The following is a 25,413-nucleotide window of genomic DNA, read 5'->3' on the forward strand; positions in this document are numbered from 1 at the left end:
ACAAGCCATATTCATCTTCAACAGTTACCAATAAAACCTTTGTTCCTATATCTTCTTCCGAAATTATGAGGCTAATAAAACTGTTGCTATCTTTCCAAATCTCACGACCATCAAATAACAGACATGAACAAGACTTTGCATACCTAGCCACATGTGATATTTCATTATTACTTACAAACACCCCCATGGTCCAGCTTGACCCATTCGATATTGACTTTTCTTCTAAAGTCATTTATCACTACCACTCCAGACCCGTGACATACGACCCTTAAGTCGTCTCCTTAATGCCCTCTCCACAATAAATTATTGAAAGATCAGATCTTAACCATAATACTAGTACTCAATCTTTATATATAGGCAGTGTTGATTCACATCCTTTGAAGTCCTCCATATTCCTATCCCCATGTATCCTTCATTGTTTGAAGAACATCTCTTAAATCAAACTCCAATTCTCAACGATCAAATATTCAACCCTCACTTTCCCATCTAATTAATTTTCCTAATAATACATCACCACCACCCTCTTTATCTCACCATGTTGAGGAGATTAAAAGAAAAATCTCCACACTATAAGATGCACATTCTACTTCTGACAAAAGACTTGAAGGAAGTCGAAAAATTCAAGAAGAAATGGCTACCAACTTAATTCAATGTTTTTCGAACAACTTTGTTCCAAAGTACATGATCAAAACTTAATGGTTCAAGCACTGTTCAAACATCACAACACCTGTTCTCATCAGGTGTCCTTTATACTTGATGATCAGACTCAAATGATTCAGATTGATAAATTTTAGGAAACCATTAACTCATCTATGCGCCTGATATGCGCCTCACTCTTTTAGCTATTAGCCAATTTGTCACTAGTCAGATTGTTTAGAATCATGTCTTATCTTCCTAGCTTACGTAACAAATTTGTAGTTTTTTGTTTTAATACAAAATATAGAATTAAAAGTGAAGATTTGTTGTGTTTGTATTCAACCCTCCTCTACAAACACATCATGTGTAAGTCATTACATTCCATGAACAACAACTTGAATTTTGGACCCTAAGTTTGAATTCTTAGCTTTGATGTTGGTAAATCCCTTTAATAATGGTAAGAAATCTCCTTAAATGCTTCCCAAGTCACAATAAATAAGAGGGCAGAAAAATAAATTGAAGGAGAAGAATGGTAGGTAAATAAAAAAAATTTAAATGACTAACACATAGAAAAAGAGAAGTTTCCTACAAAACACATTGAATTCAAATTACAGATATCTACTGAGATAGTGGAATTTACACCATTTTTGCATAATATTTGGAGAAGTAAATACATACTACTGCTTGAATCTTTCACCCTCGTCCACCAACTTGCAAAAGAATGGGAGAAAACAAACTCCATACTTATAGTGGTTCATCATTTTGGTTACATACACTTTCCTTGAGCCCACTTGAGATGTGATCCACTATGTCAAAATGTTTATGATATAATTTAGACCTTAGTACAAGATACCAATCTAGAAGCTACTGCTTCCACCTCTCTAGGCTTAGCTTTCGCTCACAACTGGTATATGGATCTCTCTATGTAGTGGTCGGCCTTCTAGAAGCTTCGCCAGAAGCGACTAGTCGCTTCTCGAATGCCCTTTTCAAATCTATAATCGATAACAAACGCAAGTGATCTCTACAAACCCAAATCTCTTATATTCATCTATACAAACTTCAACTCCAATTCAACTCAACTTTTTTACTGTTCATTACTGATCCAACTCGATTAAATTTTTTTTTTTTATGCTTTATTACCTATAAATAATTTTTATTTATTTTTTATCATTAAAAAGTTATTTCACTTTCTAAAAAAACGTAATTAAAACAGAAAGAAAAAGTTGTGAATTTTCTAAATCTTGAAAATAAAAATGAAATGTGATGAACAAATATATCAATATTGAAGTTGGAAATAAGGGTTGATATCTCCATACTCTCTGTTCACTTTTCACTCCCTCTCCCCTCACATCCCCTCACTTTTTACCCCCTCCTCCTCACATCCCCTCACACATAACCGTAACAATCTTTTTAAATCTAAATTTTAAATTTACATTTTATAACCTTATAGTTAGTTAATTAATTTACTTTACGTTAATTTTTTTTAAATTTTTTATCTTACACCCTTATCAAATTAACATAGATAATCAATTAAAATATGTTTAAAAAAATATTATTTTTTTATTTTAACAAGTTACACCATTATAATCGTTTTGTTAATACCTTCGAAATGAGCCCAATATTGAATAGTTTTTGACTTAATTATATTATTATATATTATATACTATGAAAAAATATTTTTAATATTTACATTTATAGTTATTTATTTAATTTATGGTACATCATTTGTTTTTTCAATTTTCTTTTTACACCATTATCACATTAAAATACATAATTTTATATTAACTAAAATACGTTTTAACATGTCACATTAAATTCTATCTCATATCTATCAAGTAACATGTCACATTATGAACAATGATATCGATATTTTTGTACAAAATACGTTAGAAAAATACGTTTTAACATGTGTACCCATTTACATAATTGTTAAAATAATCTGATTTGAAATAAAGTAAAGTTATTGATTTGAAATAAAGTAAAAAAATCGATATATATATATATATATATATATATATATATCGAACGAATGAATGAATCGTTCATTCGATATTTCACGTTCTTCTTCAATATATAACTCTCTCATTCTTCAATATACATCAAAGTTACAAAAGATAAATATGGGAGAAGATTTGACAACAACACTAGATTTTTTCACCAACGAGGTACAATATTATGTTAATTGATATTTAAGTTTATTAATACTTACGTGTATAAGTGAAAGTTATAATTTTTTTTCCAGTTGTTCGATTCTCGGGAAGAAATAACTGAGTGGATGTACAATGTGGAATGTTTAGTTGGTTGTGTTGTTGTTACGAAAAGATCAAAGACAAAGCCAAATGAGAATGTCTATAAAGTCGTATTTATGTGTGAACACGGTGAGGTTTACAAAAGTAAAACAATTCTCATTCGTCATACTGGAACAAAAAAGTTTGGATGCCCATTTGAGTTGATAGCGCTATTTTCAGCTACACGTAGTTGGTGGACGTTGACGGTGATATGCGATGCACATAATTATGTTCTTGCACAATATATGGAGGGTCATGCATATGCAATGCGGATGAATGAAACTGAAGTTCAACTAGTTGAAGATCTATTAACCTAACATGTCAAGCCACGATACATCTTTTCCACGTTAAAGGGTAGACATACGGAAAATGCATCTACATCAAAAATAATATACAATGAACAACAAAAGATTAAGAAAACAACGATGCAGGAAGACCACAAATGCAGGTTGTTGATTTTTTTTATTAACAAAAATTATGATTTTGAGACTCGAAACAAACGAGTTGGAAGATTTATTCTTCATTCATCCAAGATCATTTGAGCTTTGGCATACATTCCCACAAGTGTTGGTCATCGATGCCACATATAAAATAAATATGTACCTTAAAATGCATGTCTATTATGTTAATGTCAATATTATTATTTTTTAACATTATTATTTTTTTTAACATTATTATTTTGTTAATTTATTATTCAGGTACGACATGCCTCTTCTTGAGATAGTTGGTGTAACAGCGACCAACCTGACATTTTGCATAACATTTGTTTTTATGCATCAAGAAATTATATCATACTTGGGCGTTAGATTGTCTATCCAAAATATGCGATAACTTTTACCCAGATGTCATGGTCACATACAAAGTGTTGGCTTTGATTAATGCATGCAAAGTGGTATTTCCGGGTGCTAAAGAGTTACTTTGTAGATGACATATCTTTCAAGGTATTTTGAAACATTGTAGACCATCGATTCACGAGTCTTACTCGTGGAATTCTTTTTGTCAATTATGGTTGCAATTACTTGAATCACAAAATCAGGAATGGTACACGTACAACTTGGGACAACTTCAAGAAAACTTGCTCGCTTATCCATGTATTCTTGATATAAGATAATTTAACCATTGTTACTAAAGATATTGACATATGTTTGTTGTATTTTTTCAGGTGTTATGAATTACCTGAACAATGTATGGTTGACACCATATAAGGAAATGGTTGTATCTGCCTTGGGTTGATCAGGTTTTAAACTTTGGAAATCACACAACAAACATAGTTGAAAGCCAACATTCTAAACTAAAATTATTTTTGAAGACTTCCCGAGCAGATTTACAAAAAATTATATCTCATATCCATCAAGTAATCCAGTCACATGACACGTCGATTAAAACAAGTTTTGAACAATGTAGAACTATTAGGAAACATTGATTTGGAAAATCACATTTTCAAATTTTGTGGGATTTGTTTCATTTCATGCACTTGATATGATTTCCACTGAAAATGAATGGTCTTTCCACACTAGCGTATTTTCTGTAAATTGTGGTTATAAACTGCGTAGAAGTCATGGGTTGTCATGTACTCATGAACAAGCACTATATACATGTCAAGACATACCCATTCCGTTTGATGCAATAGATATATTTTGGAAAAAACTTGATTTTTCACCCTGTGTGTCCATACAAGATGACTAAATCGGATGTGACGATGAAGTTCAAATGTTCATAGAAAATTTCAACAAGCAATCATCTCATGGTCATAAAAGCTTACTCAGAAAGTTGAAGGATATAATACTGCCATCAAAACCGTTTGATGAACCCTTGGTTCATAGAACCACTTGTGGCCTTCCATCTACAAAGAATCAAGCTTTGATCAATATAATTATTGAAGACCATAGACGTAGTTGTTCTAATGTGCCAACAATTATTAACTCTGAAGATTTGGGGCATCAAGAATCAACGATACATAGTTTCTACTTCCAACGATAACCCACCACCCGACATTTGTATCTTGATCAAATCCCGACTTTATTTTATCTATACATCATACAAATACAAGATGTATTGGGCGATGTAAATTGTGGATATCGAGTGATATCTACTTGTCTGGGTGGTCATGAAGACGAATGAGACAATACTCGTAAAGAGTTAATGATTGAACTAACTTAGTATGAACAATATTACTCTTATGTGATTAGCAATGAGTGCTTATGCATTCACAAAACGTTGAATTTTTTCCAAAAAGGTGTATTCGCACTAGCTATGCATTGGATTGCTATGCCTGAAATGAGCATTCTAACGGTTTCAAGGTTAAATGTCATACTGCATGTTCTCAATATAGCAGACAACGTGACATACTTACCATTTAGGACACAACATCCGTCGTCATCTCAACACGTGACAATTGCAATAGTGCATGTTAATGGTAACCATTACATAAATGTGATATTAAATGGCCACACTTACGCACCATTGGACACGTTATCGTCTTCAAGATGCAAGTACATAGATTGTCTCGTGCCAACATAAATTCAATGTGTATGAAGAATATATAGATTGTACTCTTACTCGTGAATATGTTATTTATATAATTACAATACAAATTAAAGATTGAAAACATAAAAGATGTGATAGAAACATATTAAAAAAAAGTTAAAGCGTTAAAAGTTAAAATATCAAAAGGTTAAAATTGAATTTTTTTTGTTCTTGGAATTTAGTTGTTTTTTTGTTCGTTTATGTAAAAAGGGGTGTATAAATATAAAAAATATTTTTTTTATGTAAGGATGTAATTAGAATAAGCCTTTTTAAAACGTTAAAACGAAATAATCATCTTTTGACACCTAATACTGAAAAAGAATAAATTTTTTGGCAATATGGTCTATAAAGTGACAAAGTTGTTGGACATTGTTTTAACTTTTAAATGTTTTTCATTTTTCTTTAAGTCTTTTTTTTTGTCTTATCCATGATCCGATTGGACCAAATCATCGCTAAAGGTAGTCTACTAGTGCCTCTTGGATCAAAATAATTAAGCTTTTGAATGGATCAGGGTATTTGGGATTGCTTATTTAAAATGTTTTTTAATTTATTTTGATGTGATATTAATAATAAGAAGTTTTTGGATGGAGAAAAAAAAAGGAAATACTTATACCGATTTGGCATCGGTAATAAGAAGTTTTTAATAAGTTACTTCATTCCAACTTATTAATTTATTCCAGTGTAGTACCGGTAATAAAAAGTTTTTAATGTTTTAAGGAGAAAAGAAAAATGTATCTCATCTATTCTATCAACTTATCCGGTGAGGTACCACCATAAGCTAATCCAAACATTTTTTTTTATAAAACTCCAGTTTACCACCACATAAGTTGATAAACACTTTTATAAAAAAACATAAGTTGTTTTAAATATCCCAAACACCCCTTTAATTCAAAAAGAATTAGCAAGTACCGAATGCTTCATACAGAGCTTGTTGCCAGTCAAGAATGAAGAAGCAAATAACAGATAGTGGAACGCATTAGCTGTCTGCTGTCAGGTTGGACAGTAAGGGTCGGAGAAGGGCTGAAAAGGGGCAATTAGCTTTGCACCATTGAAAGACTACTTAAGATTCAATTCAAGAGGCCCTACTTAGTGGGTGATCTATCCAGGATGAAGCTTGGTGTTGTTAATAGACGGTATCTCTCTAATTTAAGAAAAATAAAAAGTTTTTTTTTTATCAAACACATAATATGACATAAATATTTGAACGGGTAAATATTTGTTTTTCATTAATAATAAATAACAAAGATCAAAAGTGTCTGAAAGTTTCAACTTCAAATTTAAAGAGGAATAAAAATCTCTTTGTGGCTACGGAGGTTAAAATACAACGACTCTAGGCTACCTATGAAGCAGGTGGTCCATCCTAATATTAGTCGACTTGTATAGCGGATTGAGTATATAGGTTAATAAAAAAATAGCAAACACATAAAAATTTACATCTTTTAAAAACATTTATTTAAACCAAAAACTCAAAATAACATATTATTTCTACTTGAAAAAAAACATGTGGAAATATATCTATATTATATTATAAAATATTTGACAAAAACTCTTAAAAATCATTTTTTATGCATAAAATACTGTTTATTGATGTATATTACTTAAAATTCAAGGTTACAAGTAATTTTACATAAGTACAACTTATTAAAGCTACATTTTTAAATTCGTGTAATTAACCACAGATAAACATAATCAAATACATGATAAACATCCATTTTAAATATAATTAAAATAAAGTTTCAAAGAGAATTTTTTAATATTATTTTTATAATAAAAATATATTGTTAAAAAAATAAATTAATTTGTTATTAAATATAAATTAAATTTAAAAAATTAAAAAAAATAAAAACTATTAAATAATTAATTTAATATTAATATCTTTTTTTTTTAATTTTTATATTATTTTTAAATTTATATTTTATTAAAAATAAAAATATTATTATTTTCATAAAACCATATAAAATTATACTATATGGAAACAAATGGTTTAACAACGAAAAGATGATTACACGTTAAACCATTCACCGAAAGCTGAAAAGTGGAAACACGTGTCATGCTGTATACACATGTCGCTGGAGATGATCCAACGGCCATGAATCGATCTCGTCAGTGGCAGGTTTCATTTACGCGACTGAAACTACATAAAATTGTTCGTTCATCACTGCAACTGCAAGCAGTCTTTGATTTCCATGGTCACAACGTATTTGAATTTCTCTCATTTGTTGGCTGCTTATAAATTTAATAATCTCTTTTTCACTACAAAATTTGGCGACCCACTTTCCCTCCCTACGATCAAAATTACAGAACGCGGTTAAAAAATCGAATAAATAAAAGCATATGCCATTGATTCGAAAGCGGTTCTTGGCACACAATCCCCTTTGATCATCTTTGAACGAGCATATACACAGACCCACTAGCTATATGCTCGTTTTCACTTTCCCTTTTTCATTTCTTGATCCATTAAGGTACCCAATTTCTGTTCTCAATGTGTTCTTCTTGATGCGATTGCTTGATTTGTAGTAATGGTGTAATGGGTTTCTTAAACCGTTTGATCCTTGTTTAGGAATTTTGATTTAATTTTTCAGAAGAGCTTATACGTTTACTAAACCCTAGTTTTGTCCTTACTTGTGTTCTCAGTAGTTTGTTTTCTTCTGAATATTTTGATTGTGAAATGCATGATTTTGATATTTTAACTAACGCTGTTCTTTTCAACTCTTATCTGCCTTTGTTAATAATAGATGCATGTAAGTTATGTAGATCATATTTGGAAAGTGACAGTGTGTGATAACCAACATGAATTTGTGATGGATTCTGTATGTCATCTCTCTGTTATTTTGGGATTTTTTTCTATTAGCAGAGTGGGTTTTCTTCGGGTATTTATGGTGCACTTTTTACTCTTGGCAACTTAATAATCACCATGCAAAAGATGCTTTCTTTATTGAACAGTGCCTCAACATGATGTTAGGATGATAATCTCTCTCTGTTTAGTGCGTGAGAACACTATTTATTATTCTTCATATGTTTTTTCTGTACCGTTTAAGTTGTTTCAGTTTGTGACGTTAATATACTGAAATCCCCCCAGGATTCTGGAGCTGGTGACCATATTGGATTGAAAGATTGTGAATCAACTTTGAATCTAAAGATAAATCTTGAATATGGGCACCGATAAACAGGCTGTTGGTATACTAGATACCATCAACATGGAGACAGTGCGGACAATTTTAACCCATACATACCCATACCCACATGAGCATTCCCGCCACGCTATCATTGCAGTAGCTGTGGGTTGCCTATTTTTTATTTCATCTGACAACATGCATACGCTCATCCAGAAGCTAGACAAGAACATCAAGTGGTGGTCCATCTACGCCTGCTTACTTGGGATTTTCTATTTCTTTTCATCCCCATTCGTGGGGAAGACGATTAAACCGAGCTATTCAAATTTCAGTAGATGGTAATTTGTTCTGATCCTTCTTTAGCATGATCCTATTTTGATGTTTTATTTCTTTATCTAATTGAGTTTTCTGGAGTGTAGGTATGTAGCCTGGATATTAGTGGCAGCTTTATACCATCTTCCGAGTTTTCAGTCAATGGGAGTAGATATGAGGATGAATCTTTCGTTATTTTTGACAATATTCATCTCTTCCATTTTTGTTCTTCTTGTTTTCCATTTAGTATTCCTTGGCCTCTGGTACATTGGTCTTGTTTCTCGTGTGGCTGGAAGGAGACCTGAGATATTGACTATTCTTCAAAATTGTGCTGTAAGTCTCAATATCCGATTTAGACCATGTCTGCTCTTTGTTTAGAGGTTCCTAATATGCCCACCATAAGATGGGGTTAGCTACAACGGTTTCTCTTTTAAGACAATCATTGAAAATCGCGACATTTTTGTTTTTGGGAACTTTTCATGTTATAGTTGCTTATTTGGCCATTTTCATCATTATCGAATGTTGAAAGGAATTTTCCACATTTGACAAATAGTACACTTTCCTACGATTATGTGCCTAGTCAAACATTGCAAATTAATGGGACACAATATTTGCAGGAGGTATGTTCTATATGTCATCCTTAGTCCTCGTTTTCATGGCCTTCCTATCCGTGTAGGTATTAAGTGTGGCCTGTTGTGTATTTTATAGCCATTGCGGCAATCATGCTTTGAATGAAAAACCATTTGGACGAAAAGATTCTGGCTTGTTTTCACTATGGAGAAAAGGAGAGAGGAGCACATTGGTGGCCAAATTTCTCAAAATGTATGAATTCAAAGATGAAGTATGCAAATCTTGGTTTGCTCCAGTTGGGTCTGCCCGTGATTATCCACTTCTCTCAAAGTGGGTTATATATGGAGAGGTACGGCTTCTGCTTCTAAGTTTCTTCTACTCTATTTGGAGGATGTAGTTATGGTTCAACTTTCATTTGGTTTCTGTTTTTTCTTCAGTTCTCTTGCAGTGGCCCATGCGAGTCATCAGATGAAATTTCTCCAATATATTCATTATGGGCAACGCTAATTGGTCTCTATATTGCTAACTATGTTGTGGAAAGATCAACGGGGTAAGTGGGTTGCTTGTGATAGCATGGACGTTAATATGATACGTACATAACTAGCCATCTTTTGATGTCTCACCCTCAAGCAGCGATTTCTAATTATTGGTCTTTATCATCAGATGGGCTCTCACTCACCCTTTCTCAGTCAAAGAAACTGAGAAGTTGAAGAACAAGCAGATGAAGCCCAATTTCTTGGATATGGTTCCTTGGTATTCAGGGTATATACACTCTTCACATATTTGTGCGTCTTTTTCTGTGGTCTCTCTCTGTGTGTATATATATATATATTTACATATGTGTGTATATATAGACTATATCTATATTTATGTATGTCTATATCCATATGCTTACATATGTGGTGGGTGAAAAGGGTTGTGCCAGGGTTGTTCATGGGATAAAAATGGGAAGCTTTGGTCAGTTATAAATGCGGATGAACTTTGTGTTGCAGGACGTCAGCTGATTTATTCAAGACTGTGTTTGACCTCCTTGTATCTGTAACTGTGTTTGTTGGACGATTTGATATGCGCATGATGCAGGTTTTAGATCTTTTTTTCTTTTTTTCCACCTTTCCTCGAGCATAGCTTCTTTTACCTCATCTGCATTCTTTTTGTTTTGATTCATTATGTAGGCGGCAATGAGTGGTGGTCATGAAGGGGCTAAACAAGAAGATTTTCTATATGATCATTTTAGTGAAAGAGATGACTTCTGGTTTGATTTTATGGCTGATACTGGTGATGGTGGGAACTCTTCCTATTCTGTTGCCCGGCTTCTTGCTCAACCTTCACTTCGTGCTTGCAATGATGATTCTGAGATCAAATTGCATCGTGGGAATCTTCTTCTTATTGGGGGCGATCTTGCGTAAGTGTGACCTTTCCCCATTATTGACGTTCTTCTAAGTCACAAACTAAAACATAAGTTGTCAGACTCAGAGAGGGTCCAACAATCTGTATAATCATTTTTATCATTTTCACCATGTGCTATCCTGCTTGAACTTGGATGACAACACAACTTGAATCACCTGGAGTTCTCAAGAATTCCCTTGATCCCATGATCACCATCCTTTCTAGATCTAAGTTACTTAATAGAGAATTTGGTTTTTCTCTCTTTTACTTTTTCTTTTTTGTAAGTAATGATGCATAATGTTGGGTTTCATTCAGGTATCCTAATCCATCAGCATTCAATTATGAAAAACGTTTCTTTCGTCCTTTTGAGTATGCTCTTCAGCCACCTTCATGGTATAGGGAAGGGCATGTAGCTGTAAACAAGCCGGAATTACCCTGTAATGTGTCTGAACTAAAACAATATGATGGGCCACAGTGTTTTGTTATTCCTGGAAACCATGGTGGGTCTTTTTAGCTGTTTTCTTTTGGTAAACTTAAATACTGTGTCGGTTCTCTAAGTTAATGGTGGTTGGTTTTTTCAGACTGGTTTGATGGACTTCAAACTTTTATGAGGTACATTTGTCACAAGAGCTGGTTAGGTGGATGGTTAATGCCTCAAAAGAAAAGCTACTTTGCTTTGCAGCTACCAAAAGGCTGGTGGGTGTTTGGTCTTGATTTAGCTCTCCATTGTGATATCGATAGTTATCAGTTTAAGTTCTTCACGGATCTGATACTGGAAAAGGTACATGTTCGCCAATCTAGTTTCAGTTGACAAGTATGTCTGTTTTCCAATTTAAGTATGGTAATTCTTTCTAGGTTAAAGAAAACGATTCTGTGATCATTATGACACATGAACCGAATTGGATTCTGGATTGGTACTGGGATGATGTGACTGGAAAGAACGTCTCACACCTTATATGTGATTATCTGAAAGGGAGGTGTAAACTTCAAATGGCCGGAGATTTGCATCATTATATGCGTCATTCATACATTTCATCAGAGAACCCTGTTAATGTGCAACATTTACTTGTCAACGGGTGTGGTGGAGCATTTTTACATCCGACACATGTCTTTAGTGATTTCAACAAAGCATATGGAACAACTTATGAGAACAAAGCCGCTTATCCATCTGTTCAAGATTCAAGCAGGGTATGTAGTACAAGGCTTTAATTTGACATGGTCATTTTAGTAATTTACCTATCTTGTCCCATCTACCTGATTTTTGTTCCACCTATTTTGGTGCGACAAAAAAACTGCATTTTTCCCCATTGGGTCTAATATTGCGTCAAACATGGGATAACAAGTTTTTGTATGTCCTTTCTCGTCCAGTCTTGCTTACTAAACGCATTGTGTCACATGATTCTCACTGTTTTTTCAATCTTTTTGCTGGAAAAATGCAGATTGCTCTGGGTAATATATTGAAGTTCCGAAAGAAAAACTGGCAGTTTGATTTCATTGGCGGGTTCATATACTTCATTTTGACCTTTTCAATGTTTCCACTGGTATGTCTTCTTTGAATTCGCTCTCCTTTTTCCGGCAAAAAGCTGATTATTCTTTTGTTTTCCTTTTTACAGTGCAAACTAGATCATATCCTACAGGATGATACAATTTCTGGTCACATAAGGAGCTTTTTTAGCACGGTGTGGGATGCTTTTATGTACATGGTTGGGCAATCGTACATATCTTCTGTCGGTGCTATGTTACTGTTGGTGGCTGCAATCTCCTTTGTTCCTTCCAAAGTGTCCCGGAAAAGAAAAATAGTAATCGGAGTTGTGCATGTTTTGGCCCATTTGGCTGCAGCTTTAGTTCTTATGTTGTTGATGGAGCTTGGTGTTGAAACCTGCATCCGCCATAACCTTTTGGCAACATCAGGCAGATAATTTTCCTTTATTTCAATTGCTGATATAATAAAAATGTTTCACAATTGACATATTACAATCTGTTCTATTCATTTATTCTGTATCATTCTTCTACTTCATAGGTATCACTGAATGCTGGAATTATTGATTGCCGAAATTTTGTTTCAGGTTATCACACGTTATATCAGTGGTACAGATCAGTGGAAAGTGAACATTTTCCGGACCCGACTGGCCTTAGGGCGCGTATGGAGCAATGGACTTTCGGCCTTTATCCAGCATGTATCAAATATCTTATGTCAGCTTTTGATGTCCCAGAGGTTCGACTTTTTTCGAATTCTATCAACCTGTTTGGGCAAAATACATCAAAATGTAATAGAGTTTGGTTTAGTTCCTACAAAGATTTTTTTTCTCAATCGATGTGGATGGTAAATTTGACATCAAATGTTAAAAGATCAGCAGGTTACTTGTCAATATAAAGTTGGAAATTTTGAAACTTCGTTACATTGATTGAGAAAAAGTTCTTTGTTATATTAAATAGGAACCAAGAGAAACTTTGTTGCATTTTGATAGATTTTTAAAAATCCGTTTTTGTTTCTGTAAAGATTCTTTGTTATTTTGTCAATCCTTTTGCAATATCAGGTTATGGCTGTGACCAGGACTAACATATGCAAGAATGGGATGGTTTCCCTATCTCGAGGGGGTGCAATTATATACTATGCCTCTGTTTTCCTTTACTTCTGGGTGTTCTCGACTCCCGTGGTTTCTCTCATATTCGGAAGCTATTTGTACATTTGTATTAATTGGCTTCACTTGCATTTTGACGAGGCCTTTTCTTCATTACGCATTGCCAATTACAAGTCGTTCACCCGGTTTCACATCAGACAGAATGGAAATCTTGAAGTTTTCACTCTTGCAGTCGATAAAGTGAGGATTTTTAACACCAATTTTCTTCTTTTTCGTTTATTTTTTGCTTGAATAATGTTTCTGCAATTTGATGTGCAGGTTCCAAAGGAATGGAAGCTGGATTTGGATTGGGATAATGAACTAAAACAGCCACATCAGTTGAGTCACCACAGAAAATATCCAAGTAAATGGAGGGCAAATTCTTTTCATCAGGACCCGGTTAATAGTGTCCGAATTGTTGATCAATTTGTTATTCAAACAGACAAATCAGAATTAGTAGTAGGAAATGGTTCTGTTTCTCACCGATGAGGTATCTCTCTTTACTTAAAACTAGCTTAGCATAGAATCATCAGGAAGTGTATCCCCAGTTAAAGAATAGAAAAGAAAATACATAGAAAGCTTTTGGAGAAAAGAGGGGAATGTAAAGTTATGGTTGTTATTCCACTTACTTGTTCTATATACCGGCTAAAATGGTACAACTTTTAGATGGTTAAAAAGGGTCTGTAGCATTTGTTCGTTTGTATCAATACCAAGGTAAATATTTGTGTAAATATTTCGTATCTAATTGGAAGAAAATAGTCTAGAGCTAGCCAAACTGTTGACTACTGGTATAAGTTTCTTCCCCTATTGGTCATATTTTCTATGCAACTAATAGTCTGCATGTAGGAAGTGCTCAAATGAAGTACCATTGAGAGCTTTCTGGATTTCATCCCAATTCTCAATCTGTTTCAAGAAGAGGGTTGTGTGAATCTTGAATTGATCTGGCGACTCGACAGTTCTTTGTATGGTAGATGCAGAAAATTCAACTACTTTTCCATTTCATTTCTTGAAGGAAAAGATTTAGAAATATCAAAACTTTACCGTATGATTGGTGATGATATCTTCGTAGTAGATGATCATATGTCGAGTGTTGTTGAAGTATTGAAAAGCCACGGTTTTTTCCATCAAAGTGGGAAGGATTTGTGTAGCATTGATGTTAGGTTTGTAGGCTGCTAGTATTTTAGCCTGCAAGAGAAACTCAAGCAACCTCCATGAATGAGAGAGAGAGATGATAGTTTCTGTAACAAATTGTTGCCATCTTTGCAGAGAGTATGTTGTTCTCTTGTGATGAATGCACATGAGATTGATGAATACCCTTTAACAGCTTCATATTCTTGTCACGAGAGTTCGCAAGCACTGATATCATGGGACGCAATTGGTCTCTTCTCAGGAGAAGGATGATAGATACGCCTTTCTTGTTGAGGTACGCGGCTATTTCTTTGTGATTCGCCATTAGTCCCTGCAGATACATCATGAATTTTAATGTCTCATCAGAAATGGCGTCTTCTTGAACATAAAAGGCTATGTTTGGCAAACTAGCGGTCAAGCTAATAAGCTAGTTACTTTTGATAAAAACTAGTTGATAAACGAAATGACAATGTAAAATGACCTAAAAAACTAAGGTTTTTGGTCATTTATATAAAATACACGGGGCATAATTGGGAAAAAGTGGAAGGAAGAAAAACCCTAAAACTTATTGGAACGCTACTGCTACTTGAAGTAGTTTTTCAAAAAAATAAACAGGTTTTTCTCAAAATAGGCTTTACCTGGTTTAGCATCCATTTGACCCAACAGCAGCTTTGCATTCATTCTTGGAAGCACTTGTGAACTAATCAAGATTGTAAAGTGCATCCATGGTTTCAAGTATCGTTGATATGTTGCTCCTGCGTTGTTTAACTGAGAAAATTTATCTATTTGATGTTACGTTTGTGTGATTGTTGGGTAACGACTCGAACAAACTGCTCCCAGATCTCAGTGTAGACGCGACTCGCGAGCATGAACAATCTCACTGGATTGCAACAGCATTCCTCCCTGTATTCCACTCCATATGAAAGCCCCATCAAAATTTCTTCTTTGATCTCTATTTCAAACAAAACTCGTATTTAACCACAAGGGTAGTGCCTGATTGGTTTGAGCTTGACTCCAAAAGTCAAAAGTACCAGGAGGTCTTATGTTCAAATCCAAGGAGAAATAAAAATCCCCTTGTGGCCTCGGAGGTTCAAATGTGGTGAATCCGGGATATCTGTAAAGCAGGTGGTCGCCCTGGGATTAGTCGGCTCGCATAGCGGGTTGAATATTCAGGTTAATAAAAAAAACAGAACTTGTATTTACAACAAAATCTGCTTTATAAACGTCTTAATAAACCTGCTTTATATGACTTATGTTTATAAGACCAAATAATTGTGCTAGCTATGTAAAGGTGTAATAATATAGTAAAAAGGAGACGAAATCTATTTAACATTGAAATTCTTTTCGTTTACTGTAATTAAAAAAGAATCCATTACTAAAAGAATGTGCTTGTGCCCATCTTGGCCAAGATCATGGTTGTAGCCTCGTTACAACGGTATTGACTATAAAACGACATGAAAGGATTAGAAGCGAAAAATTATATGCAGATGCTTGTGACCTCCTCGCCCATTACTCGAGTTCAATCCTAGGTTTTATTTTTTTGATGGTAAGTCGTCTTAGGACCTGTAAGTATGAGAAACGTAAGAAATGATCCACCATTTAATGCACATTAGTATGAGATACATTGAGATGCACCGGACAATCCATGTATTAAGCGCGATTCATGGGTGAATTTGAAATTAAAGGTAATCGAGGGTTCAGATACCTTCTTACGCTTCTCACCTTAATTCTACTTCTCACACTATACTTCACCTATTGTCACATAGATTAAACAAATAGTACATAAAATATCTTACATGTATGTATGTATGTATAGGGTTGAGTTCTGGTGAGAAGAAAAGTTAAGGTGAAAAGCATAAGAAGAGACCTCCACATTTGGATGCATATTAGGACGAGATGCATCAGATCAAGATCCGTATCAAGCGCTATTCATGATTGAGTTTGAGATTAAAGGGGATCAAGGGTCTTGATCTCTTCTTATGCTTCTCACCTTAACTCTCCTTCTCACACGATCATTTGCCTACATGTATATCCGATAAAGTTGGAAAGATCGAAAGAACCAGTACCGGTGATTCTTAAAAACAAAACTGAAAATATGGTGGCCTTTTTAATATTATGTGATACATGTTAGTTATTTTATAACCCATAAATTATGTATTGTACAATTCATGATGGAGCATAAAACTTACCATCCTTTTATTTTTACTTATATTAAATAAAATTATCAGTTGGTTCGTTTAGTTCGTAGAATTCAAAAGAATCTGATAAAATTAGAATGACATATTTTGTTTGATTATTTGATCATTTCTTGGAATAAGCCAAAAAAGCTTATTGTTACCAAAAGCTTGCTATGTCTCGGATTATAAATCTAGTCATTGAATACAAATACGTATATCTTAAAAACGACTTAATTAAACGCTATAAAACATGTTACGTTTACAAAATCATTAGAAAACTTATCACATGAAAGTTGAAACTAGTCGTTATCCAAGAACCTTACTTAATAATCACGTCTTAAAAACGTAATAAAAATTATCTGTTTAAAAAAAGTTAAATTTTATAGGACCTGTTTATAAATTCAATTGATATATACAAGAAAGTATCTCTAATATACAGAATCTCTCTTTCAAGAAGAGGGTAACATCCCCAACAGCAGAGCCTTTCCTTAAAAAATACACAGAAAGGGCACAACTGTTTACCCAAATGCCCACCAGAAAATAGACTGTGGCAAGGGTAAAAATGTAATCTTGATGCTATATCTATCCTCAAGACAATGCCAATTCAAGTCTGAACCTGCTACTAGTCTCCATCGTGTTGCTGTTGTATACAATGCCCAGAATCTTGGGCTCATACAAGTCTGGCAGCAGACCATGATTGCTACTCTTTATATATGGCTGGCTAATGGCTAATGGCTAATGGCTAATGGCTATGTATATCTGTACATCTAGCAGGGACTGTTGTTAATTATGTACATCTTGAATATGTATTTTCATCCACGCGTGCTCTAAGTTTGTGCAAAAGTTGTAGAGTTTCATTGTAAGAAGGATCACTTTTGCTTATGGGTTTGCATGAATTTACGTGATCCGTCGACTCTAAAACCTGTCACAAATAAAGGACTCAAAATCAGCCAGAATATTCTAGATTACACACAGAACAGTTATGTTTCTAAATGTCATGCTCGAACCCATGACAATGTAGTTACACAAAACTCACACACTCCTCGCTTTTGGTGAGGCTTAAACCCTTGTTGGTAACCTGGATACCACTAAGAAGGAAAACCGATAAAGCTGTAAGCAACTTTTTATGATTGAGAGCTTACCACAAGTTTCCCATATCCAGGATATGATGATTCAATTGGAACGATTTCTAGTCTGAAGGCCCAACCCCCATAGCCTTCAACGATTGGAGTTACTTTAGTCTGAAAAGACATATATTAAGCCAATTAAGCTCCCAAAACAACATGCATTGCAAGTTCACAGACCAAATGAAGTGATGGAACTTATGGTACTACCTCGCAAAAACTGAGAACATCAAGAGACCCTCTCTTGTGTAGGCGACGAATAAAATCATTAAGCTCCACTAATCTTGGAGATCCACGTCTCAACTCTCCTATCTGAAAGAAAAGAACGAAGTTGCATGTAGCCCATCATTGAACAGAAGGTTTTCTACGTTCAATGTTAGAACAAGACAAATTGGCTGCAACTTTTCCAGGAATGGAATTCAATAGCTCCAAATTTCCAGAGAAGGGAACTTTAGAACTATGATGATTAGTGTACAACATAATAGCAAAGTACTAACCGATGGTGCCGGGCGTAGAACAAAACCCATTCGCCAAGGCAAATCTGCAAGCTTGCTACCAAAGTGTGGACAGCTATAGAACACCTAAACCAGTGGGGGGGGGGGATTTAGAATGTCTCTGTTATAGATGCAATGCTGACAAATATTCTATAACTGAACATACCACACCAGCAGTGTTATTGACAAGATTGTCTCTATTTTCCATCCTAGCCTGGTGCAGCATCTGCTTAACAACCAAACCCCCCATGCTGCAAAAATTGATGCATTATCATGAACTAGTTCTAGATTAGCAAAATAACTAATTGAACCATGGGGAAGTGAAAAGTCAGAAATTATGCTCCTATTTCCTTTGCTTTCCGTTCTTAGCATGCTTGGGGGAGGGTTGTTGCCTATAGAACCCATTAATCTGGTAATTGAATTCTGTTAGCTGTTCTACAGATTAGTTATGGATTTATCTCCTACCAACAGAATGTGGAACCTAGAGCATCAACTGGACCTACGAAAAGTTGCTACCTAAACTTTATCACGACTTGACTTTTTGCCATCCATGCTTCTACCAACCAAGTGACAGAGCATGCAATGGTAAAAAGCCACCATCAACGGACCTGTGAGTGACAAATACAACCGGTCGATCTCCGATGCCTGCAGCAATTAGCTTTTCCAATAGCATGGAGCTGACTTCCTGCACCAAGCCAAATGCCAAAGTTCGAAGTTAAGTAGCACTCAGGTAACATAGGCAGTAAAGTACAGAATGACCAACTCATCTAAGCCAGTATGTCAACTGAATGTCATATACAACTTCCGATATGATTCCATTTCACAATAAACTGGTTAGAGTATGTTGTAATGGGATCTTTCACATTGATGGCATAACTTTATTAACCTAATAAGGATCCAAGGTCCCGTCATATTCATTCATGTGTGGCTTAAGAATTAGTGTGTGTATATATATAGTGATGAGAAATTGTCATGTGGGTCACTGAGCCCTGCATGTATCAACTAACCTGCTCTAATGCCATAACTAATAAAAGAAAGAATTCCTTTCCATGTAGATTGTCTGTCATGTTATTAAATTGGTTGACAGATTCTTATTTCCTTATGTGAGATATTTGGTCTCAACACGGTTGTCCTCTTGGAGAAGGGATGTACACATGCAACTCACTGCAGGTACAAGAACTATCCATGTGAAGAAGACGAGTTATACATACCATGTTGCTCAATCATGCTGATCATATCATCAAGATTTCAGATGGTAAATAAAAAGGTCAAATTGTTAAAGAAATCACACCAAAACCACAAGTAGCAGTAGAAGAGGGCTCGATTCACAATCAACTAGCTACAGATTATAGATTATCCATGTGGACATGTGACATGGAAGAGAAGTCTAATGCTGCAACCAAACAATCTACAATGTAATCAATTTCAAACTGCCATCAACCATATATTTCAAACACATTTATTTTCAAATGATATAACTCATTACAAATAGGTGGTAACTGCTAAAAGCAATTGCATTCATCAACGAGAAAGAATCAATACGACCCCATACAGTCCCTAGCATGCAAACATATCAGTGCACTAAACCCCATCCATGTTCATACATCCAAAGAAGAGTTTCTGAACCATGACAGATAATCCCGGAACAAAATAAACAAGCTATAGGACCCTGTTAATGTGAAATGTGCGACAAGACTTATGTATACATCTAGTTCAGGCTTGTATATCCAGGAACCAAATTTACACATTTATCATTATTAACTGTATCTACACTCAAAAGAAAAGGATCTTGGAATCGACATCAGTGTGGCATGTTTATAGATTATTAAAAAATTTATGACACCATGCAGAAGGATTAAAGTTTATGTTTTGAAACCCAAGCAACGTCTCTTGTTTCCTTGGGAAATTAATGGTCCTTATAAGCATGCTACTATCACATATTTAGCTTTTGTAATGCAAACATGAACATCTCTTATTTTCCAAAGACTTCACATGTGACAACACAAACCTGAAGGGGCAAACTTGCTCCAGACCACTGTGTAAGATTTGTCTGCAACAATATCATAAAAAAAAGACAGTTATAATCATAAGAGGTAGCACACATTTTCTACCCGCCACCGTGATCACAAACCTTGTACTTTATGCTAAACAAACGGGCATGGGGGAAATCAGATGAAAGCCATTCTGCAGGCCAAAAAGTGCCTTGCTTTCCTGCCTCTTCGTCAATCTTCTCTACAAGTCCAGACTTCGATGAAGACTTGCACTCAGAAAATCGCCAAGACTTGAATGGTCCACCGCGCAGACCATGGACAAAGACAACGTCAAGTGAAGGATCCAAGTGACTCACTGATCTACTGTTCGTATTATCAACTGGATCTTTTGTTAAGGGGCTACTATCACCATCAAGATCATCCTCATCGATTTCTGAAAATGGATTAATTGGCTTTTCTTTCTCCATTGATGTCCCCACAGCAGAATCCCGCCTTTCTTTTACAGGATATTTCCAGTGAGGCAGGTTCGGGTTAATTAAATAGATCATCTCAGTAAAATGACGGCACCTATGCTTTTTATATGAAACACTACTATTTACAGTATCTCTGGCATCATCATCATCATTGCAAAAAATATTTAACAATGTTGCTCTAGCATAGCTTTGAGTCTTGAGGTCATTGCATCCAGAAACTTTCCCATTTGCACATTCCTCAAGCCACTCACACCAAACTTTATCATTTAATATCATTTTTTTAACTTTTGGATGGACTGATAGTACGGCTAAAAATCTAGCGGCATGCCTGCGGATGTGGGCTACAGGCGGAACACGGTCACGAGCATCTGGAACATTTGCAGATTGATCCCCGGATTCCAAATCTGTTGATGCATTGTATGCTTCAGTTGCTGCTAATTTCTCATAATCATCTCTCAATAAGAGGCGGCGTAGTAACGAAATTACACCATAATCAATTATTCTGGTTTGACAAAACGAGTCATCACTACAAATTTCAGACATAGTTTTGATCCCCTTAAGAGTTGCAAGTGCGGAATCTGCAGCATTGACTTTGGGCACACCGTCTTTCTTCAGATTTTTAAATGGTACAACAAAAGGCTCAACACACAGAAGATCCTCGAAAGCAGATGAATCACCATTACCAAACTCTGTTCCCAGCTGATTAACTGCTAAACTAACCACAGCACTAGCTAATTGGTTAGCAGCCAGTGTGCCAGATATAACATTTGCCTGGTCGATTTGAGTCTACAAGAATCAGGAAACTCATCAATTACTACAAACAAATAATCAATGTAATGTATGCATAGGTAGTAAATTGTTGTGGCATGTGTAGGCTAAAGCTGAATACATTTAAAATCAATAATGAAGCTACAAACCTTCACTTTGTCCCTAGGCTGAGCACTCCCTTTAAGCGATGACATCTTATATTTCAGAATGTCAGTCAGCAATATAGCTAACCAACCTTGAGAAATTGGTATGGAAGATGGTGCATAGTCTTCAAGAATATGAGAAAGAATTTTTATAGCAGAAGATCTGGTAGCATCAAGAGAAGTATCACCAAATACCCACTGAAGCAGAATGCTCGACCACTTTTCTCCTTCCTCCAGAGACAAATGCATGTTCTGTGTACATAGTAATTCTAGACCTTTTGCTAATGCTTCTTGCACAGACTCGTGATTCTTCATTCTTTTAGCAGTTTCCCTCATTAGATAAAGATTCTTCTCCATAACTGCCTTTTGAGCCCCAGGACATCTCTCAATTGATAACAGGAAGGCAGACAAAGCCACTTGAGTCAAAGGAATGTCATCACTTCTGCTCGCTTGGGACACAGTAGAAAGAAGACTGGAACCCCAATCGGGAACAAAATCATCGGAAGGCAGATTTTGGTCTTCTAACAATAACCTAGCCACTAAACTCCCATGCCATTTCACAGATCTCTCTGGAGCAACCAAAGCATTCATGATAGCATTCCCATCGTGATCCAGTTCTTGGATATGGGATCTATTCACATCTGAGGCCATTGCCCAGTTTGCTAAAGCCCATGCAGCAAAAGGAACAGCAACATGTTGAGAATGCAAATCATCCCATAGACCCGGAATAACAGTTAATGACAAACTTTTGCGGGCTGCAGAATTATCACTTATTTTGTTAAACAATATTGTTTTAGTTTTAGGAGTAGATTTTACTTTTGCTGAGGGAGAGGAATCAGATTGCTCCATCGACCCATTCCTCCTAGAAAGGCCCACTATTGTAGTGCCTCCAAGAACTTTAATTCCAATGCCCTTCAATCCTGTTCCATCATCTCCATCATCTTCACTACCTGGTCGTTCATCCAAGTACATGCCACCTTCTTCAACAACCTGGAGTGCAGCTGCAATATCTCTCATTGCAGCTTTTCCAGATAACATAGGTTTATGCTTGACCTTAGCCACATTGTCACAATTGGAAGTGACAATATCCATGATTGCTGCAATAAGCATGCTCCTGCCTTTCAAAGGATCAGCAATACCGAACGAACTAGGCCTTTTTTGCTGCTTACATGGAAAAGAAGCATGTCAATGTCAATGTCAATGAAAGATTTTGTGTGTATATGTATACAACTATTTTACAACATTCTCCACCCTTAGTTTCAACACCAATCACATTTGAGATTTGAATCTTTATCATGGCAAGGGCTGCATTTTATCATTTCATGACACGATAAAGGAAGGATATGTATTCCTTGTGGGACTCGGATGGAGTTATAGACTTATGTCTAAAACATTCACTTAAGAGTACATGCTACACATATAAACACATTCTTCGGAATGCAATCTGAATTATAAACAACACAGAGCTACATAAATTTTGTTCAGCCAAAAATACCTGTTCCCAAGGATGAGGTTGAGCAGAGAAAATGAACTTGAGAAGATTGGGGATGGCATGAGGCCTTCCGAGAACAGCCTCAGACACATTAGAGTCAGCAATCAAGTAAGCCAAAGCCCTAGCCGATTCCGCCTGAGTCCCATAATTTCCCCCTCTATTCAAGGCCACCGAATCCAACAACCAATCCAACACCATGCCGCCACCAGCACCTACGATCGCAGCCCTCCGGGTCTCGTCCGCAGCCACAATATCCGCCAACAATGACGCAACCCTACCCTCAAACCCTGACCGAACTTCATGGTTGGCCGAAGATAAAACAGAACTCAGCGACTTCAAAAGAACGGAAACGGCAATGCCTGTATGCTTCATTGTGTCCAAAATTCTCCTCAACGACTCGTTCGAACGGTCAATCGTGAAATCTCCAAACCCACGCTTCTCCTTTTGTTGCTTTTCCTTAAATTCATCATCATCAAGAAAAATCACGTAAGAGGCGGCAACGGCTGCGGATATGAAGCTCGCGGCGATAGCAAAGCGAGAGAGGGAATTAGGGCGGAGGCGGTTGAGGACAGGAAGCCGACCTGCATTTTGGAAGTCCTGGAGGTTTTTGTTGAGAATGATGGAATTTTCATGGCTACTAGCAGAAGGAGAGGAAGAGAAAGAAAAATTGGATACATAACAGCGGCGGCGGTGATGGTCGACGGTGGGTCGAATGATAAATATACGACGGAGCATCATAAAACGCATGCATATTGCAAACAAGATCAGAAATCTTCAACAAAACTTGGTCGAAAATATTTGTTTTTAAATCGGGGGAAAGCGAAAATCGGGGGATCATGACCAAAATAACCATCCATTTTTTTGATATTTTATTTTTAACCCTATTTTTTTATCATAAAATAGTCGTGAATTACTCACTAAACATCGTTGGTGCTTACAGAGGCTTTTTTGCAATTAAAAAAAGTGATTATTTCCTATTACAAAAAAATAATAAAAAATAACAGGTGGGTCCCACCCTTACCTTTACGCACCCCACCATTGGTGTGTAAGTGCCTACATAATTTGAGTTTTATTTTTATTTTTTAAATATAAATTTGTTTTTAAATTTTTTTTTAAAATATTTATTTTCCCTTAAAAATTTAACCATCCGAATTTTTTTAAAAAAATTAAATTTTTAAAAAAATTAAATTTTTAAAAATGAATTTAATTTTATTTTCGAATTTTAACTTTGTTAGAAATTTAATAATTTTATAAGAAAATTCTTAAAAAAATTAAAGATCCGATTTTTTCTAAATTTAATTTTTTAAGAAAAGTTTCTTTTTTAGAAAAGTTTAATTTTTCTAAAAAGTTTATTTTTTAAAATTTAATTTATTTAGAAATTGACGAAGGCGGAGGAGTACGGCGGCGGCAGGGATTCGTCGGTAGCAGCGAAGTGAAGGCGAAGTGTTTTGCCCCTCCAGATTTTACGGCGAGCAAACCCACCACCGAGCAGATCTGAAGCCTCCGCCATCCCCTACTCAAGTTTAATTAGATCTTCAGTGCAGAGACGTGAAGAGTCGGTTGAAGCAGTAGCCCTCCCGGCGTGAAGAGGCGGCAGACGTAGTAGGTGTGAAGAGGCAGCAGGTTCCCGGCGAATATCCGGCAAGACCTAGTGTGACATCGGCTCTAATTGGCTTTAGCGACGGCAGGGAAGAAAGATATGGCAGAATCAGATGGTTGGCAGATGGTAAACAGAAAGGGTAAACATCGAGGTAAGGTCTCGAATTTTTTCTTCACTAGATTTCCTGAAACTTGGAATGAGGTTGCATTGGAGAAAATGTTCTTAAGATATGGTAGGATGACGTCTTTATATTTAGCTAGAAAGAAAACGAGCAAAGGAACAAGATTTGGGTTTGTGAGATTTGTTCATGATGGTGATGAGAAAGCTTTGGAACGGAAGCTTAGGAATATTACTATAGGTTCGGTGAGGATGATCGTAAATCTGGAGAAGTATGGTCGTGAGAAAAATAAGCTAAACTTGGGGGAAAATTTGAAAGTGAAGAATAAGATGGACAATAGAAAGGAGGCTTGGAACCCGACTCTTAAGTATAATGCGTTCTTTAAGTCAGGAGGTGTTGATGGCAGGTCCTTCAAGCAGGCTGTTCTTGGTGAGACGCCTTTGATAGGTGACG

General features: G+C 35.6%; 2 protein-coding genes and 1 pseudogene across 4 annotated transcripts; 1 reads left to right on the forward strand and 2 right to left on the reverse strand.

Moving 5' to 3' along the window:
• Window positions 1-7,663: 7,663 nt before the first annotated feature.
• Window positions 7,664-14,194, forward strand: LOC112509802. Of its 3 annotated transcripts, XM_025114970.1 has the most exons (16): window positions 7,664-7,912; window positions 8,530-8,901; window positions 8,983-9,208; window positions 9,552-9,794; window positions 9,883-9,995; window positions 10,109-10,207; window positions 10,438-10,525; window positions 10,618-10,847; window positions 11,147-11,331; window positions 11,413-11,612; window positions 11,687-12,019; window positions 12,271-12,372; window positions 12,445-12,742; window positions 12,898-13,046; window positions 13,369-13,653; window positions 13,732-14,194. In XM_025114970.1, the coding sequence occupies exons 2-16, from the start codon at window positions 8,603-8,605 to the stop codon at window positions 13,939-13,941; spliced, it is 3,060 nt and encodes a 1,019-aa protein (XP_024970738.1). In that variant the 5' UTR covers window positions 7,664-7,912; window positions 8,530-8,602; the 3' UTR covers window positions 13,942-14,194. The 3 variants fall into 3 exon arrangements, with proteins under 3 accessions (XP_024970738.1, XP_024970737.1, XP_024970739.1); XM_025114969.1 differs by having other exon boundaries at window positions 7,664-8,901; XM_025114971.1 differs by lacking the exon at window positions 13,732-14,194 and having other exon boundaries at window positions 7,664-8,901; window positions 13,386-13,448.
• Window positions 14,195-14,280: 86 nt separating this feature from the next.
• Window positions 14,281-15,512, reverse strand: LOC112509079 (annotated as a pseudogene).
• Window positions 15,513-17,152: 1,640 nt separating this feature from the next.
• Window positions 17,153-23,889, reverse strand: LOC112509639. The gene is made up of 10 exons (XM_025114705.1): window positions 23,246-23,889; window positions 21,757-22,911; window positions 20,507-21,625; window positions 20,384-20,425; window positions 18,984-19,060; window positions 18,542-18,626; window positions 18,379-18,462; window positions 18,092-18,193; window positions 17,900-17,998; window positions 17,153-17,679 (listed from the first exon to the last, which is right to left on the reverse strand). The coding sequence occupies exons 1-10, from the start codon at window positions 23,612-23,614 to the stop codon at window positions 17,545-17,547; spliced, it is 3,267 nt and encodes a 1,088-aa protein (XP_024970473.1). The 5' UTR covers window positions 23,615-23,889; the 3' UTR covers window positions 17,153-17,544.
• Between the last annotated feature and the right edge of the window lie 1,524 nt (window positions 23,890-25,413).

Source organism: Cynara cardunculus (assembly GCF_001531365.2).
Source record: "Cynara cardunculus var. scolymus isolate 2C chromosome LG 3, CcrdV1, whole genome shotgun sequence".
In the NCBI taxonomy this organism is placed as follows: domain Eukaryota; kingdom Viridiplantae; phylum Streptophyta; class Magnoliopsida; order Asterales; family Asteraceae; genus Cynara; species Cynara cardunculus.

What these genes read in the sequence shown, in the direction of transcription:
- LOC112509802 (XM_025114969.1), top strand. Translation starts at nt 8,603, where the DNA reads ATGGGCACCGATAAACAGGCTGTTGGTATACTAGATACCATCAACATG. An exon ending in CTATTCTTCAAAATTGTGCT is followed by an intron (nt 9,209 to 9,551) that starts GTAAGTCTCAAT and finishes CTATCCGTGTAG; the next exon opens with GTATTAAGTGTGGCCTGTTG. An exon ending in CAGCTTTTGATGTCCCAGAG is followed by an intron (nt 13,047 to 13,368) that starts GTTCGACTTTTT and finishes TTGCAATATCAG; the next exon opens with GTTATGGCTGTGACCAGGAC.
- LOC112509639 (XM_025114705.1), bottom strand. Translation starts at nt 23,614, where the DNA reads ATGAAGCATACAGGCATTGCCGTTTCCGTTCTTTTGAAGTCGCTGAGT. An exon ending in AACCTCATCCTTGGGAACAG is followed by an intron (nt 22,912 to 23,245) that starts GTATTTTTGGCT and finishes CCATGTAAGCAG; the next exon opens with CAAAAAAGGCCTAGTTCGTT. An exon ending in TGTTTAGCATAAAGTACAAG is followed by an intron (nt 20,426 to 20,506) that starts GTTTGTGATCAC and finishes ATATTGTTGCAG; the next exon opens with ACAAATCTTACACAGTGGTC.